The sequence below is a fragment of the Pipistrellus kuhlii genome, unplaced genomic scaffold, assembly GCF_014108245.1.
Source record: "Pipistrellus kuhlii isolate mPipKuh1 unplaced genomic scaffold, mPipKuh1.p scaffold_m20_p_8, whole genome shotgun sequence".
Classification (NCBI taxonomy): domain Eukaryota; kingdom Metazoa; phylum Chordata; class Mammalia; order Chiroptera; family Vespertilionidae; genus Pipistrellus; species Pipistrellus kuhlii.
Genome location: NW_023425584.1, coordinates 21,239,843 through 21,258,879, shown reverse-complemented (window position 1 = coordinate 21,258,879; position 19,037 = coordinate 21,239,843). Strand labels below are relative to the sequence as shown.

The window sequence follows — 19,037 nt, the reverse complement described above, 5'->3', positions numbered from 1 at the left end:
AAACACACAATCCTACAGGTAACCTCACTGAAAATAATATAAACCTCAAGTAGATCCCTGAGTAACCCTCCATTTCCCTAGTCCAGAGGTCGGCAAACTGAGTTTTGATATAAATCCAGATTCTTACTGGCTTAATCACAAGGAATAACAACAGCCTGTAATTAGTGGTCAGCAAACTCATTAGTCAACAGAGCAGCAAACTCAGCTCGCGAGTTTGTTTTGTTGTTAAACTGAGAGCCGCAGTTTACCGACCACTGCCCTAGTCAATTCACTCTCTTTCATGAGCACTTTACACACTTTTTCTTCATCCTCACTAGGCTGATGACCTTATTCTTATTTTACTGAGAAAATAGATATAATAAGAAAGTGTCTATAGTCCCATCACATAACTTACAAACCTACTGAATTTTTCTTTCTTTGATAGATGAATTGACAATCTTCCCCTCTAAGGCCAATTCTGCAATGGCCTCTCTTCCCTCAAGGACTTTGTTCCTTTAGCTGTCTCCCTCTCCATTGGCACAAAACTTCTTTAAGCCTGTATCCCATGTTTCTGTTTCCCTTCAGAATAAAATTTCTTGAGTTATCTGTATTCACTATGTCCACGTCCTCGATTCAGAGTTTGTCCTGAACCCACTCCAATCAAACATTCATCACCCACTTACACCTCTTTCACGGAGGTTCCTGAGAATCTCTACATCACTAAGTCCAAGGGTCAAGTCTCCGTCCTTACTTGATTTAGCAGCTGATGACTCCCTCCTCCTTGGGACCATTTCTGCACTTGGCTTCTAGGATATTCCCCTGTTTTCCTCCTATCTGCCTGGCCACTTCTTCCCAAGCTCTCTTGCAAAATCGACTTTTTATACCCAACGTCTTCTTCTCTAATTAAATGCATTTCCTAGGGCTTTATGTACCCTTAGGAGTGTTCAATGTTTTTCTCTAGGCAAGATATGTCCAGACTCTTACTGAGCTGCCTACTTGCTATTTATGGATGTTGAGCCAATTAAAAATGTCCAAAGCCAAACTCTTGACTTCCCATCCAAATAAAATGGAAACGGCACTTTGCTTAGCATAAAGGTCACACGCTAGTGATGATCCTGGGTGCTTCTTTTTCTTTTACATCCCATCCTACTGGTTTTATCTTGGATATACTAGTATACCAAGACTCTGGCCACCTCCATCATTAATACTGTCATCTAAGCTACTAACACCCCTTGCCAGAATATTGCAGTAACTTCATACCTATTCTCTCTCTCTCCTCCCCAGCACAACCAGAATACTTATTTTAAAATGTTAGTCCCACAACTTTGGGCACAGACCAAACCCCTCTGTACACTATGAAAGAGTGAATATTATGGCATGTGCATTATATCTCAAGAAGAAATATGTAAACCAAATTTCTCTGTCTAGAATTTCCTCTTTTTTTTTTTTTTTATCTAACCCAAGAAATCTTTAAAATAAGACTAATTTATTCCTGCCTCTTGACTATTGCTTCCATTGTACTCTTGCCTGGAATTATCGATAGCTTCTATTGATACAAATCCTTTCTACCTCAAAGTCTGGTCTTCCTCTTTAAAAAAACAACAGCCAACCATTCTAAACAATACCTTCTCCTTTTTTGTCTGCAAGTCTACAAACCACGCACAGTCTTCCTGATTCCTCTTCCCTCCACACCCAACAGCAAACCTCACAGACTCTCCATCCTCCCGCCTTCTCCACCTGCACGCCACCATGGCCTCCTCCCTAGATTCCTTCAATCTGTTTGGCAAGTTGCACTATGAAACGCATGGTAGAAACAAAATTCACAATGGCATTTCCCACGCAAGACTTTTTAATCTATCATACTTGACCAGAGCCTATGTATCCAAGCTCTTCTTTCTGCTCCTGTGTCCATGTTCAGGACATAGAGAGCTCCTTTCTGAACACACCAGGCTTACCTTGATTCCAGGAGAACCTCTCTCAGCAGGCGGGCCTCCCTGCATGAGCTCCCCTGGCACTCAGTATCATCTCTTTCCTCACCGTACACTCAGCTCCCTGTTTGTCATCTCACTTCTCCACCAGACTGCCAGGAGAGCAGGACCACATCTGAATAGATGGTATCCACCACACAGCAGGTGCTCAGTAGATAAGGATTAAGTTCTAGCCCCTCTATATGCACCTCTTCTTAAACCCTGTGGTTCCCACGGGATATACCATTCTAATTTTTCTGTGCTGTGATCAGCTTTTGCGGGCAGAGGCTGACTTGGAAGCCCACAAAGGAAGCGTGTGATACTCGCATGGGGGGAGGGTAGTCTGTACCTGGTAAGTCTCGATGGGGCGGTTTTCCATGTTGAGGTCCCAGACTTTAACGGTCAGGTAGTCCCTGGTCATGATGTACCTCCCGCTGTGGCTGAACTTCACATCCGAAATTGAAGAGATAATTTCGGAGAAAAACGACCTGTTGCTCGGATCTTCTGGCTCCTCAAAAACTTCCGAACAAAAGCAAAAGAAGACGAATTTAGCGCATTCTTAACAGGTTAGAGTCCATTGATAACAGAACTATCAGCTCCTTGGCAGCAGAAAAAGCTGTCACTGGTCTCTATTTTCCTTCTGATGGGAGGACTGGCATGGGGCCTGTCCCATCCATTCATCTGGCTTTGACCATTTCCGAGCTCCAGGTCTATGCACCTAACTCTGTTTCACATTCCCTCTTGTTTCTGGTGCCACTGTACATACCAAAACCTGGAGTGATCGTAGATGCTTAAATACAAAAATTTTTACTGCCTTATCAAGATATAATTTGTATACCATAAAATGTTACTCATTTAAAGGTTACAATTCAGGGGTTTTCTGCATAATCACGAAACCCATCACCCCAATCTAAATTTAGAACATTTTCCTTTACCCTCTCAAAACAAACAAACATACCCACTAGCAGTTACTCCCCATTCCCCACCCCTAGGCCACCACTAATCTATTTTCTGGTTCTATGAAATCACCTATCAATGGAACCATAGAATGTGTGGTCCTTTGTGTCTGATTTATTTTATTTAGCATCATGTTTTCAAGGTTCAGCCAGGCTATAGCAATCATCAGTACGTCAATCCTATTAACAACTAGATAATATTCTACTGTGTGGACATACCACATTCTCTTTACCAGTTCATTTGTTTCTAGACATTTAGGTTGTTTTTATATCTCTTGGCTATTATGAACATTCATGTACAAGTTTTTGCATGGACATATGTTTTTTACATTTCCTGGATTGTGGTGTTTAATAATGGGACTTTGCTCTTATTTACTAGAGTGTGAGCTTGGGCAAGTTACTAACCTGTGGCTACAATGTCCTTCCTATATAGGATGGGGCAAAAGTAGGTTTACAGTTGTTTGTATGAAAAATACAATAATACATAAGTAAGTAAGAATAGCCTGACTGGAGGGGCTTCAGTTGGTTGAGCATTATCCTGTGCACTGAAAGGTTGTGGGTTTGGGTCAGGGCACACTTGGAAGGCAAGCGATCAGTGTTTCTCTCTTTCCAAGCATGTCATGGGAGAGACTTAAAAAACAACAACCTACACAAAAAAATAAGAATTAAACCAAGACCTACTTTTGCCTCGCCCTGTATGTTGTTTGCTTGTTCCGATACCCAGCCAGGGACTTACCATGTCTTTATTGCTTTTGCTAATTTCCACTTACAGTAATAAAGACAGCTCTAGAGTTTGATATTGAGCCTGTAGTAAGCTGCATTACCTTGTCTTTTACCTTGATTTTGAACTTCTCTGGTTCAAATTGAATGTATCTTGTTATCCCATTTCTAAGCTCTGCTGATTCAAATGCCTCATTTTTTTTACATATTATTTTAGCCCAAATTATTTTTCTCTGAAGCCCCATCATACTTGGTCTGGCTCATTCATCTAGCATGTGCTCAGGGACTCTCACCTGAATATTTAATAATCCACAGGTTTGTCTTACCACAACTAGGATGTGAACTTAAAGGCAGGATTTTGGTTTTTCTTGTCTTTGTATGACAGTTTTACATACAAATGTTCAATAAATATTTGTTGCTTGATTGGAACCAAAGCCAGCTAAATTAATGAATTCTTTGCCTTCTAAGTGCTTAGCATATATGATTTCAAGCTACACATCTTTGCCAATACTTATTTTGGACCCCCAATAATGGCGACTGAGTGTTTGGTTCAGCCTAAAATTGTGATACAAACAGCAGCCTGCAAGTGACTGAGTTAACTTGTCCTCCAAAGCTTCCTCTTTCCTGCTCACTCCATGCACTCACAGTACCATCAAATTCCAGATAGAAATCCTAAGAATATTGAGCTCTTTCAAGCCTTGCTAAATCAACTCACCAGCCAAACCAAAACTACTTCTTTTCTCAGAACCATTTAAGAGAATAACAAAACAATTAATCAATCAGAATTGAACTTGAGATAAAAAACCAAAAAACCATTGAAACAGAAAAGCAGGAGCTTATTATGGTCTCTGACACTATATTGTAGTTATAGCAAGCATTCACGAAGGCTCCTCCCTGGATTCTGACGGGTACCCTCATCGTTGAGAACTACATTTTCACATCAGTTTCTATATAAGGCAATCTCAATAGGACTGGAGACTTAGATACAACCACCACACCCCATGCAAAACACTCACACATCTTAACAGAGGGGCTGGGAGCCTTGAGGCTTGGTCACCTGATGTAACGAAGGGACAGCTTGAGGCAGTAGGTGGGAAGGGCTTAAACTGCTCTGGAGTCGTCTGTCTGTCCCTGCCTCTGTAACTTACCAGTGGTTGACTTTTTCTTTACTACCTGAGCTTCAGTTTTCCCAGCTGCAGAAAGAAGACGTATGTGACACATATGCTTGGCACATAGTAGGTTTTCAACAGTAGCTTTTTATCAACAGTAGCTTGCACTCCTCTGTATTGGCCAATCATATTTCATTTATTGGGAAGCTTGAGAATTTGGGACTGTGAACTCTTTATAAGGAATCTGTCCTTCAAACATCTGGTATATTGGGGCCTAATGTAGCAACATTAGAAAGCCGCAAAATGATATCCCTAGAATATGGAGGTGATATAAAAAGACAATTCTTTAATCAACTAATCACTAATTATGTATGTGGGACAGGATATAGATAACACAGCAGCACAGTATTTTGCAGTTCATGACACATCTATGCCTACCCAAGGTTTAATATCAACTTCATGAATTCTAACAGTTAATAGTGCTAATAATTACTGTCTATGGGAAGCGTAGTATATCTTAGGCCCTGTATTTTACATGCTTTAGCTCATTTAATCCTTATAACAATACTATGAAGTAGGATTGATGATTCCTTATTTTATAGATATGGAACAGTAAGGCACAGAGAGGTTTTGTAAGCTGCCCAAGGATGCACAGCTAGATCTGCCTTCTGAATCACGTATGACTTCAAAGTCTTTGTTCTTAATCATGATGGAAATCTGCCTTGCACCATCCATTAGTCCTTGTTTTAGGAGCTAAAGGACGTTCCAGGTTAGAATCTACATAGAACCATGGAATTGTAAAGTGGAACAAATTCTAACAACTAGATCTACACTTCCCCTTTTATACAAAGTCCATTTAAAATACCCAAGGAGTTGCCAAAACCGGTTTGGCTTAGTGGATAGAGCGTCGGCCTATGGACTGAAAGGTCCCAGGTTCAATTCCGGTCAAGGGCATGTACCTTGGTTGTGGGCACATCCCCAGTAGGAGGTGTGCAAGAGGCAGCTGATTGATGATTCTCTCTCATCGATGTTTCTGACTCTCTATCCCTCCCTCTTCCTCTCTGTAATAAATCAATAAAATATATTAAAAAAACAATAAAACACCCAAGGAACATGGTTTCTACACCAAGCACTCAGGGTGTGAGCTGCACACATAAGGTGGGAACCCCAGGACTTTGCATGCCCTGTGAAGACCCTTATCATCCAGGCCATCTCTCACCTCCCAGCTCTAAGCCCTGTGGCCTGTAAGCAGTGAGGCAAGCTTCTCTCTGCCTCAGTTTATGTACACCATTTGATTTATTTCACTTAGTTGTCTCCCCTAAAGGATGCAAGCTCTACAAGGGCAGATTTTTGTTATGTTTTTGGTCTATTTTGTCCTGCTATAGTCCCTGGAACATAGGAGGTGCTCGTAAATATATGTTTAATAAATGAATATGGACAGCCATTTAATTTTAAGTGAAAATAATACCTATCTTATAATTAAACAGGTCCTGAAAAGAACCCATCTAAGCCATGCTTTATTCAGCTCAAAGTGGTTTCTGTTTATGCATTTGAAAAGTGTGGGAAAAATGCCTTCCATAGGAAGTCATCTGTAATTCAGGGTTTTTACTAATTCAGGCTGAGCAATCACTTGTGGGCTATTTTATGTGCATGCACCACACTTAGTATGTTACCTAGAACATACAAATAAGAAGTATTTGTTGGATGGACGCAAGCTAAGCCCTGTACTAAATGCCAAGGTCACAAGGAACAAGATAGATCCAGTCCGACCCACACGGTGCTCACAGGCCACAGGAAAAGACAAATGCTGAACAATTCTATGCTGAACAATTCTATTCATTTCATTAACGATGTGAATAAGAGAGATTTTACTGCATTCGCGGAAGGAAATACTACTAAAGGTACTGGGGGACCAGCGAGAGGAATGCAAATGGAACCTCACTGTGTGTTCCATGTAAGTTACTGAACGTGCAGTACAAAAGCATCTACTGCTTGAGTGACAGACCTTGAGACAAATCAAAACTGGTGTCAGAATCACAAGGGAGCATGTATCTTGGAGACCCCAATAATAACAGTCATAAAAACAATGACATCTGCCCCATTTCTTGGTCTTCATACTTTGCATGCATTATCCCACTTAATGCTCACGCTTACTGTCCTTACTTATAGATGTGATAGACCAGAAGGGGGTAACTTTCCAGGGTCGCACAGTTAAAGAGGAGTAGAAATAGATCTGCCTGTGACACTGCCACCACAACTAGGCCTGCCTTTCTTTGTCAGTATCACCTCCCTGGATGCAAATAAAAAAGACAATGAGGTACCATCTCACACCTGTCAGAATGGCTATCATCAACAAATCAATAAATGGCAAATATTGGCGAGGATGCGAAGAAAAAGGAACCCTGGTGTACTGCTGGTGGGAATGCAGACTGGTGCAGCTACTGTGGAGAATAGTATGGAGTTTCCTCAAAAGATTAAAAATGGAACTCCCATTTGACCCAGTGATCCCACTTCTAGGAATGTATCCCAAGAAACTAGAAACACGAATCAGAAAGGATATATGCACCCCTATGTTCATAGCAGCACAATTCATCATAGCTAAGATTTGGAAACAGCCTAAGTGCCAATCAGCAGATTCGTGGGTTAAAAACTGTGGTACATCTACACAATGGAATTCTACGCTGCACTAAAAAGGAAGGAATTTCTACCATTTGCAGCAACCTGGATGGAACTGGAGAGCATTATGCTAAGTGAAATAAGCCAGTCAGAGAAAGATAAACATCACATGATCTCACTCATTTGTGGAATATAATAAACAATATAAACTTATGAACAAAAATAGTTCCTACCCAATTTTGAGAATGCAATTCACTTATTAAAGGTGCTGAGGAGTCCCACAGGTGAAAACTAACATTCTTTACTTCAGGTTTCTCAACCTATGCACTGCTGAATTTTGGGCCAAGTAATTCTTTGCTGTTCCCCAACAGCCTTAGAGGGTGTTTATATCCCTGGCCTCTACCCAGTAAGTCTGCAATCCCCACTTGTGATAACCCAAAGTGACTGCAGACATTGCCAGATGTTCCCTGGGGGAATGGCCACCCCTGACTTTAATCCTGATTTCAAATCTTATTGGGTCACACCTCCTCCCTCCCCACTATTCCATTTTTTGGGGAAAATCACTTGTAGCCCATTGTTTCTCTAGTATATTGTTGCTTAGAACACACTTTGGGTTATAATGCTCTAGTAAAAGCAACTGATATTTCCTTTGAAATCCCACAGGCTACACAGTAGCCCCCCTTTATCTGTGGGGATTTGTTCCTAGACCCCCAGTGGATGCCTAAAAGCATGAGTAGAGCCAAACCCTGTATATTCTATGCTTTTCCCTCTACATACACAACCACAGCAAAGTCAGAGATGAACAACAGGAATAAAATAGGACAACGTTCTGCAATTAAAGTTATGTGAATATGGTCTTGCTCTTAAAAATCTCATATTATATTGTACACACAGCATGGATATGCTTGACAAAGGGATGATTCGCATCCTGGAGGGAGTGGGTTGGCAACAAAATTTCATCTCTCTCAGAATGGTGCACAATTCAAAATATATGAATTGTTAATTTCTAGAGTTTTCCATTTAATATTTTAGGACTGTAGTTGAGTGTGGGTAACAGAAACCATGGAAAGCAAAACGGAGGATGAGGGGGAATACCGCATTTAGTATCCCGAGCAGACAGTGTTTTGTGTTATAACATGTGCAAATCTGAATACGACTCTACAGAACTGGAGGTATGCTGTGTTTGATGCTATCCTTCAGGGTGCTGGCGCGGGCTATGCACCCGAGAGAGCTCCGATGACTGCTGGGATGAATAAAGTCCCAGAATCCAGGGAAAGAGAGGAAATCACAAATAAGAGAAAGGAAGTGACAAGAAGAAAACTGCTGACTTTAGAGAAACCTAAAGCCAAAACTACATAACAATGAGAAACAACTGTTAATCCCAGAAATGAACAATTCCTAAGTTTTGACTTGTGCACCATTCTGAGTAGGAGATGAAATTTTGTGCCGACCCACCCCATCCAGGATGTGAATCATCTCTTTGCCGAGCATATCCATGCTGCATGTACAGTATAATATGAGATTTTAGGAGCAATGGGAAAGGGGAGGAGAACAGGAAACACGCCATGTGCCTGTCGTTGGACTGTGGGACAGGAGAAGAGAGGATGGAGGGAACCCATAGGGAAGGCTGTTTCTGGGGGAGGTTCCCTTCTCCACCTCACACTGGACGCTGCACGGAAATTCATGCCTGCACAGCTGACTCTGATGGCCTCACACACTCCACAGCCTAAGGCAGTGGTCGGCAAACTCAGTCAACAGAGCCGAGGTTTGCCGACCACTGGCCTAAGGTACAATGGCTCAGAGGACAGCTGGCTCTGAGCCTAGCATGCCTGGTTGAACTCCCACTTTGTTGCTTATGAGCTATGAAGCCTTGCACATGTGGCTTCCTTTTCCTTGCCTGTCAGAGGAGTTCCTACCTTTTGGTGGTGGTGGGACAGATAAGCTCTTCCATGCTGGGCACTTAGCACTGCCCCCCCCCCCCCCCCCCCCAGCATAACAGGGAAGGCAGCAGCCAGGCACAGGTGGATGGTGTTTAAGGCAACCTTGGTATGAAACAAGTACCAGAGCTTGAGGTGGGGCCAGATATTAAGAGCTACCGGTTGTAAATCGATGTCTAGGTCTCCGACCTGGGCTGTGGCACCGAGACATCATAGCTTGCCTCTGGACTACCACTTGAAGAACTTCTTGGTCTAAGTAGCTTCCATTTGGTGCTGAACAATGTCACCACCACCCTGTCTCTGACCACTCAGGCAGATGAGAGGGAGAGGACAGGAAACAAGGCCGGGGGAGGGGAAAGTTTATTCCTGATGAAAAGGAACCACGCACAGGGGTTTAAATTGCTCACTTCTACTGATGCTTCTACTACGGAGAAGGGCCACACTTTTTTGTTTGGTGACATGGTTGGCTATCATGGGGACTCAACTGGCAATTTTCCCACAGAGCGAGGCAGATGGCAACTCTCCTTCAGAGATGTGCAGGCAACAGTTTTGCCCCTGGAGAGAAAAGGCTTGGCAATTGAGATGCAGCCAGTAATTTTCACTATACAGAAGACACAGCCAGCGATTCTGCCCAGTGAGAAACGGCCAACGATTTTCCCACAGAGAGTTAAGAACTCCCACGGATAGACAATGCTGGCCTCCATCCAGCTGAGGACAGTGAGAGAAGAAGTTTAAGATTTAATTAGTGGCTACGGTACTACCATGGGCCCACTGACATTATCTCTGTACATAGGCTGAAGGCTGGGAACTCAGATCACATCAAACTCAGGGGGTTCTGAGTTGGGAAACAGTGATGCTTCACTGCTAAACCTTTGCTATTTGCTTTTCATACAATTCTCCTTAATTCTGCAGATAATTGTCAGCAATGAACACTGTAGCAACACAATGCATAGCATCATGGAGAATGAGCAGTTAAACTAAATGAGATTACATTGGTCCCTGACTTTTATGTAACTATTTTCAAAATATATACATTATACTTCATAAATAGAGCCTCTTAAATAATCATTCAAAGATAAAAAATAACGAGTCAATTGTATGCATGAATATAAGCCTAACCAATGTACATGAACACCAGGGGGGTGAGGGCATGTGTGGGTGGAATGGGGGGTTAATGGATGGATGAGGACAGATATGTAATACCTTAACCAATAAAGAAATTTAAAAAAATGAGTCAAAAACATTTTTTTTTAAGACAGAAAAAAAGGACTAAAAATTCCCTGGGTAGAAAAATGACTAGATGGTCTGGGCTGGTGACAAGGTAAGGCTTAAGAAGATGCTGAACCTTATGATCAATAAGCTCTGGATAGATCAGAGGTTAGCAAACTTCTCTTGTAAAAAGCCAGATAGTAATTTTTTTAGGACTTGGGAGTCATTTGATTCTTGTTGCAACAACTCAATTCTGACTTTGTAAGCAGCACAGACAATATGTAAACAGATGAGCATGTATTTCAATAAGGCTCTGTTTATGAACACTGAAATTTAAATTTCACCTAATTTTTATGTCACAAAACAGTATTCTTCTTTTGATTTTTGTTCAATCATTTGAAAATGTACCAACCTCATCGCAAAGGGCCAAAACAATCTTAAGGAAAAAAACATTGTTAGAGGAATCATGTTACCTGTCATCAAACTATATTACAAGGCCACAGTAATCAAAACACCATGGTACTGGCATAAAAAACAGAATAGAGACCCCAGAAATAAACCCACACCTATATGGTCAATTAATCTATGAGGAAGAATGTAAGAAAATAAAATGGGGTAAAGACATCTTCTTCAATAAATGGTGCAGGTAAAACTGGACAGATATATGCAAAGAAATGAAACTAGACCATTTTAGTACACCATATACAAGAATAAACTTAAATGGATTAAAGATTTAAAGGTAGAAAAGAAAAAAAAAGGTAGGACTCAAAACCTTTGAGTCTTTGACATCACTCTTAGTAATATTTTTGTGTGAATGTCTCCTTGGGCAAGGGAAACAACAAAAAATAAACAAATGGAGCTACATCAAACTAAAATGTTTTTGCATAGCAAAAGGAACAATCAAGAAAATGAAAAGACAACCTATTGAATAGGAGAAGATATCTGCCAATGATACATCTGATAAGGGATTAATATATAAAATTTATAAAGAACTCATACAACTCAACACCAAAACCACAACCCCCCCACCCCAACAATCCAATTTAAAAATGGGTGGATGACCAGAATAGACACTTCTCCAAAGAGGACATACAGATGGCCAAGAGACATATGAAAAGACACTCAACATCACCGATTATCATGGAAATGAAAATTAAAACCACAATGAGATATCCCCTCACATCTTCAGAATGGTTATCACCAATAAAAACAAAAACAAATGAGGCAAGGATTTGAGAAAAGGGAACCTTGGTGCACTGTCGGTGCAAATGCAGATTGGTGCAGCCACTTTGAGAAACAGTGTGGAGGTTCCTCAGAAAGACTGAAAATAAAACCACCACATGACCCAGCAATTCCACTTCTGAGTACTTATTAGTAGGAGATAAAACACTAATTCGAAACAATAGATGCCCCCCTACATTCACTGAAGCATTATTTACAATAGACAGTATATGGAAGCAACCTAAGCAATAAAAGAATGAATAAAGAAGTTGTGGTACATGTATACAATAGATCTTACTTTGCCAGTTGTGACTGCATGGGTGGACCTAGAGCACATGTGTCAAACACAAGGCCCGCAGGCCAAATCCGTCCCACCAGGCCTTGCAATGTGGCCCGCACCGCGCTGTCATCACTACACTCCGCTGCGTTTCCATCACAATGACAGTTTATGACTGTTCAGTAAACCATTCGGCCCGCGATTTAGGCTGGATTTTAGATTTTGGTCCCTTCTCTGATTGAGTTCGACACCCCTAACCTAGAGGATATAATGCTAAGTGAAAAAAAGGGGCAGATGGCCACTTTCTCCTGTGCCCGCTGGTGGAGAGGATGAGAGCTCTCTGGTCTCTTCTATAAGGCAATCCCACTCAGAGTGTTCTATCCTCTGACCTAATCACCCCAGAGGCCCCACCTCCTAACACCATCACAGTGCAGGTTAGGATTTCAACGCATGGATTTAGGGAAATGCAAACATTCAGTCCAGAATACCACCTGCCTCTGCTCTCCCGTTTTTCTGACTCCCCTTCAACCTCAGAGCTCGCTGCCTCCAAGGAGCCTTCTTTGACCGCCTCAGCCCACAGCATCCTTTTCTTCCTCTTCTGGTTTATTTGACCACCCTCTCCATGTCTCCCTGTTATAAAATATATGCATTATCCAGCATTCACAAGGCGCTAAGCAATCCTAATCCAGGCACCGGACTGCACAGAATGGCAGGGCTGGTGATCACGGCAGCACGTGGTGCCTGCAGGCCCAGGTAAGGATGACCTGTTGCTGGGGAAACCAAGGCTTGGTGCGATGGGAACCCTGGCAACGCTCAGCAAGTGAGGCCAGCACCCTCCAGGCCCCTTAGCTCTGGGGTGAGACCTTTCTCCTGAAGATGCTTCAGCTAGAATCTGGGGTCTACGGAGCCGGGAGGTGGGAACCCTTGTGTTGGCGGAGGGCATCTCTGTCAATCTAAAGACAGAGTTTGGGTGAACACCCACAGACAAGTTTATTAATTGGGGGCCTGCTGTCCTTCCTTGGTGAGGAGTAACCCTTATTAGCCCAGTGGGGCTGGCGTTTCTGAGAACCATCACTCTGTAGAGAGACTGATGGGCGGAGGCCTCTGTGCACGCCCTCTTTGCAGGCGCAAGGAGGGATGGTGAGTGGCAGTGGGCGTCTCGACAGGTGCCTAATGAAGAAATCTGACAGCAGCAAGGCCCAGCGTGACGAGCCCTCACTTTGGGTCTTTCACTCCATTGTATCCGCTAGCTGTAAGGCGGGCGAGTGGCAAAGGCATGGGGTCTTCTGCTCCTTCTGTGGGATGGCACCTTCCTGCAGCCAGTAGGCTCTGGGGCTAAGGGCAGTGCCCCAGGCTCACTCTGCGCATCACAGGTCAGGCGTTTGGTGTCTCCCTTTCTCTCTTTCCTCTCTCTTCTGCTTTCTCTCTGTTTGCTCCCAGCAGGAAGCTGCTGCAGCTGCGCTGAGAGAGGCTCACCTCCCTGGGGAGCCTGCCCAGGTGGAGGAGGCCTGTGTGGCTGTTATTAGGGGTAATTGCCAGGAAGCTGGTTGTCATGGTGCCGCGGAGGCCAGGGCTGCACTCCCAGGGTGTCCTGGTTTTCTGGGCCGTACAACAATCACTGCGGGGAGAGGCACACCGGGGGAGGGAGAGAGGAGAGTTCCCTGCTGACAGTAATCTTGCAGAGGAAGGTGAGGGGGCCAAGGCTGAGGAAGGTGTGTCTTGCACAGCTGAGCACAGCTGGGGGAGGGACCCTGGTGGGGACTGGTCTCTGCCTGTTGTGGCTCCGGTGCGCTCCCAGCACTGGCTCCAAACCCACTGACAGTCAGGCCTACCCCGTGTGCTCCTGGGATGTGCATGAATGGAGTCCCGGGAACTGGTGGGAGAGGATGGAGTAGCAGCCTCCTATCGGCCAGGCACTGTGTCGGACAGACTCCCTCTGTGATATTCATTCCACCCCCACCATGTGCTTATTTCACCAATGGAGCAATGAGGCTCCTTGTGCCCTCACCACAGGCTGGGAAGGGGCAGAGCGAGGATGAAAGCCCAGCTCCGGCCCTGCGGCCCCTTCTGAAGCAGTAACTGCATCTTCTATGTCTGCCTGCCCATGTGCTTACGACACCTTGTTCACACTCATTGACCAATTTCTTGCTTTCTTTGATCTCACCATTTCTCTAAGCTTGATGATGCCATTTTCTCACATGTAACTAACTCTTCCAAGACAATTTCATGACATTGTAGAGATTTTCAAATGACACCAACATTTCAGGTCATCGACCCCAGGATGAAGAATCCCGTCCATGAGATAAATCCTATTTAAGTCCTCACGTTCAGGTTCAATACATAAAAGAGGATAAAAGCAAGTATCATTATGCGCATCGTGGTTACACTCTCCTGCCCTCCGCTGCCTTGGGCTGTGCCCGGGGAGGCTGGGAGGCCAGCAGGTGCTGTGAGTAACTCGGCAGATAAAGGGACCCGCACTGCTGGGGTGGGGAGCTGCGGGAGTGGACAGCAGACCTCACAGCTCCGTTATGGGGCCCACCTACCGAGCTGTCACAATAGAATCATATGAACTGCACAGCGGCTAGCATTAGCGGCTTGCTGTGCAGTTCATATGATACTTCAACATGGGTCAATTACACACACGACAGTCCCCCTGCCCTTCTCCATCTTCTAGTGCGGCACTGAAGGTGCTCCTGTTCATTATATGAAGTAAACCAAGATAAACCCACAGTCTTTGCCAGTGTGTCAGACCTGTCATTTCTGGACCTTGATTTCCTCTGGATACAGAAAGGAAGAAACACTCTGAACGCATAGGGCTTTGTGAAGATCAATGCAGATAATGGATGAGAAGGGGCTCTGCAATTGGTGATGTGCTAAATAGCAAAAGGTTATCAATGTAACTATTTTATGCACACACACACATACACACACACACCCACACACGCGCACACATACATCCTGAGTGTTCGAGTCCACATAATTTGTGAGTTTCCTCCCCAAACTGCCCCTCCCCTAGTCTTTGCTCATTCAGTGCCCTTCATCCTTCATCCTTGGCACGTGCTCAGGTCAGAAAGTTGGAGTCTTCCCTGACCTCACCTTCCACACCTGGTGTCCTGTTAACTTTACACTCAAAGCTTTGCCCAAACTGGCCCAATATTAGTCTAAACTACTGTCACCTCCGACCTGGATCACTTGGGTAGCCTCCTCTTTTCCCGCAAGCACTCTTCCTCCTGATGTTCCATCCTTTACATAATCTGTGTGATATATTTACAAGTTTAATCACATGACTCCTTTACACAAAGCCCTCCTAGATTTTCCCTTCCTAAGTACAAGAAAGACTAACTTCCTTACCTTGGCCCACAGGGCTATCATGTTGCCCAATTCCCGAATCCTTTGAATGGTATACAATGGGAATGGGGCTCTGGGGTTAGCAAGGTGCCTGTCCTGAGTGTGGAGTCCTCCCATTGCCCCTCAGCTGCTCCTTCTCCTTAGAGTCACCCAAACTGGTCTTCCTCCTGCCCGCTGCACACACACACCCCCCCCCCCCCCCCCCCCCCCCGCTCCCGCCAAGCACAGTCCAGACTCAGAGCCTCTGCATTTGCCACTTCTGCTTCTCCGTAAACATTTTCCACCAAATCTCGCACTACTGATTTGACTGTGTTTGATGTCTGTCTCCATCTACTTGGATTGACTGCCACGAGGGCAGGAGACACCATCTTCTCAGTGTCTGCAACAGCGCCTGGCACATGGCCCCAACCATAAACATCCGTTAAATAAACGAACAGACATGGGTAGATTATCATACTCTCATGGACTCCTCTTCCCTTTTCTTTGCCTACAAATGCCAGGCATTCCCAAAGCTAGAAATGAGTGAAAGGACAGGGTCAACCACTCTTTAGTGTGAAGAGAACTACCAGGTGCAAACCTGTCAGAGTGCATGACCACTGCTGTTCCACAAGCATTTATTTGGCTCCTCATGATGCTAAATGCAGAAGGGGAGAATAAAGAGCTTTAGCCACAATGGAAGAATCCTTTAGCACAAGAGACAAAAATGGAAACAGATCATTTCAACCTTATAATATTAGGTGCTCTGATTGAGGGCCATCTAGTCCGACTTGGCGACACATGAAGGGTATGATAGGCAGGACAATGACTCAAGGATGTCCGAGTTCTGATGCCCAGAACCCGTGAATGTGTTACCGTTCATGGCAAACAGGAATTAAAAGTGTAGATGGAATTACGGTTGCTAATCAGCTGACCTTAAAAAGAGATTAGTCTGAATTACCTGGGTGAGCACAGTGTGATCACCAAGGTCCCAAAGGGGAGAGAGGAGGGTAGAGGAGGAAAGTCAGAGAGATGTTGTGGGAGCAGGACTTGTCCCACTGCTGCTGGCTTTCAGATGGAGGAAGAGGCCCTAAGCCAAGGAATGTGGGCAGCCCAGAAGCTGGAAAAGGCAGATTCTCCCCTGGAGCCTCCAGAAGGAGCAGGGCTCTGCCAGCACCTTGATTTCCGCAGATGAGACCCACATCTGACTTCTGATGGTAAATTTGAGTTGTTTAGAGTCACTATGTTTGCAGTACTTTGTTACAGTAGGCATAGGAAACTAACCCAAAGAGGATGAGGTGAATTTCCTATGTCAGCTCTGGTGGGAAGGGACAGGCTATCATAAGACCCATTCTGCCCTGGACAGAGCCCTCACTAGCTCTCACTGACAGACTGCATCCCTCCCTGGGGAAAATTGCTCCCAGTATTACCTTGATTGGGGTTCTCCCGTACCTCAAACTCAGGACGCTCACCCCGTGCCCATGTCTGCTTTGCCCATGATGGCTTGTCATGGTCGATAATGACAGGCAAATCAGCCTTGATGGGTCTCACGCCCAGAGTAGCCAGAGCCACCTATAACCTCATGGCCAACCTTTCCCACACCACGTGGGTCTGGGACTGCAGCCATGTGCCTGAATCTGCTTCAGCCTCCATGGCCTTCTCATCCAAGGCCCCTCGTGGGGAGAGGGCAGGGCCTGGGGAGGTGTCAATTGCTAATGAATGACACTTGTCTCCAAAATGAATATGCTTCCAGTTCTTAGAAAAATCCACTCAACTGGAGTCAACAGGATGACTAATGGACCAAACTGGTTAAATCAATCAAAAATGGAAATGAGGATGGGGGAATTCTGTTTTCACTCTGCGGCTTGGGCCTTGCCTGCTCTGCTGTTAATTGCGGCTGAGCTTGAATGGGGTAGACACGGGGATGGGGTGGGGGAGGGGATCAGTGAATTCCATTCCTTGCAACAAGTCTCTGTTCTGGCTTTCCTCCAGGAGGGGTGGGTGGGTGTCTGGGTGTGTTTATAAGCCTGTCATCAGCCAAGGGCTTTTCATAAAGGGCCTTGTCTTTTTCACCTAACCAAACTCCCCTGCAATAAACACTGATAATTATGCCCCCAATCAAAACTGCATCCCGTTTGGAAGCTGTGCCAAACCTTGGAGGTTTTAAGATTCACTGCAGCTGCCGCCTCAGCTGATGTCTTTGGACACATTCCATCAGAGACCTGAGCGAATGAGCCATAGGTTTATTAAGGGACCCAGTGGCCCGTGGAACCAGGACACGGCAGTTAAGTTTGTAGATGAGAGTGAAGAATGAGACGGTGGATCTCATGTCTGTCCAAGGACAGAGCTAGCTCTGCAACTGAAAACTGCTGGGACAGGGGATCTACCTGGAGGAACTGTCACTCCAGGGCCTGTGCTCTGGATTGTTTTCATGTCTTCTGTGAGGGGCTAACCGGTGTCCCCCAAATTCATATGTTGAAGCCCCAACCCCCAAGACCTCAGAATGTCACCATATTTGGAGACAGGGCCTTTAAAGGGGTAATCACATGAAAATGGGGGGCCCTAAAGCAATGTGACTGGTGCCACAGAAGGGGAGTTGTAGACATGACATGTGCAGAGGGAAGAGGATGTGGAGCCAAGAGGACAGATGTCAGCAAGCCTAGGAGAGAGGCCTGGAATGGATCCTGTCCTCCTGGCCCTCGGAAGGAACCAGCCCTGCTGACAGCCTCATCTCAGCCTCCAGGACATCAAGTCCTGTTGTTTAAGCCACCCAGTTTGTGGCCCTTTGTTACAGTGACTCCAGTAAATGAATACCCTGTCTTCTGTCTTTCCCCGCCTGCCTGTCTCCCTACCACTGGTGTTCAGTGAAACACCACTCCATGCTGCGCACTGTGCTAAGCATTGGTAAGTCAGCGGTTGGTAAGATAAGTAAGGTCCCCGCTCTGGTGGAGACGACATTCTAATAGGGGAGACAGAGGAAGAAAAGCAAGCACCTATAGGTAAATGCTGCAAAAAAAAAAAAAAAAAAAAAAAAAAAAAAAAATTGGTGATAAATAGAAATAGGGTGGAGGTGAGGTGAACAGACAAGTCATCTCTGAGGAGGTGACATTTTCCCAGAGACTCAAAAAGTGAGAACAGTCCAGACAAGAGGGGGCACAGTGGGAGAGCATCCCATGCAGAGCAAAAGCTGGTGCAAATGCCCTGCGGCGGGAATGGGCAGGGGCAGTGCAGGAAGCAGCCTGGTGTGGCCAGACTAGGTGGAGCTGAGGTTTGAGAGGGGTAGGGATCAGATTCTAACAGGGCCTTGGGAAGGCTTCCAGATGGAAATTTCTCGTTCATTTCCTCGGTTGCCATTCCTAACACCTGGTGCGTGTCTTCACTCAACTCCCAATACTCACACATCGAAAGGGAAAAGCACGATTCAGACCAGCCTGCTGCCGCCGCCACCATCAGCACCCTATTGTTGTAGGCATAAGAATCTCAAACCGCAAACCCACCTGTCACTGCTGCCAGAAGCCAGAGCGGGGTGGGGGGTGGGGGGGGGGAAGGGGGGGAATGGGAGACACGAGGGAGCGAGGCATCCCTTCTACCCCCTGCCGAGCATGCAGCGTGAGGGCCATATGAGAATTAATATATGCAGCGCCGATAACACGGATCTCCTTGGCATTTTGATTAAATGCCGGCGGTTATTAAACCCCCTCCCCTTCTCAGAGCTCATCTCC

The 19,037-nt window shown here is 45.0% G+C and overlaps 1 protein-coding gene across 5 annotated transcripts in view; it reads right to left on the bottom strand.

The window, feature by feature from the left end:
- The window catches only part of PPP2R2B (protein phosphatase 2 regulatory subunit Bbeta), a 355,769-nt gene that overhangs the window by 7,973 nt on the left and 328,759 nt on the right, over positions 1–19,037 (bottom strand). For all 5 annotated transcript variants that reach the window (XM_045576478.1, XM_036425348.2, XM_036425347.2 and 2 more), the window contains one exon: positions 2,296–2,465. In XM_045576478.1, coding sequence (XP_045432434.1) covers positions 2,296–2,465 — 170 coding nt within the window. The remainder of the gene's footprint in view (positions 1–2,295; positions 2,466–19,037) is intronic.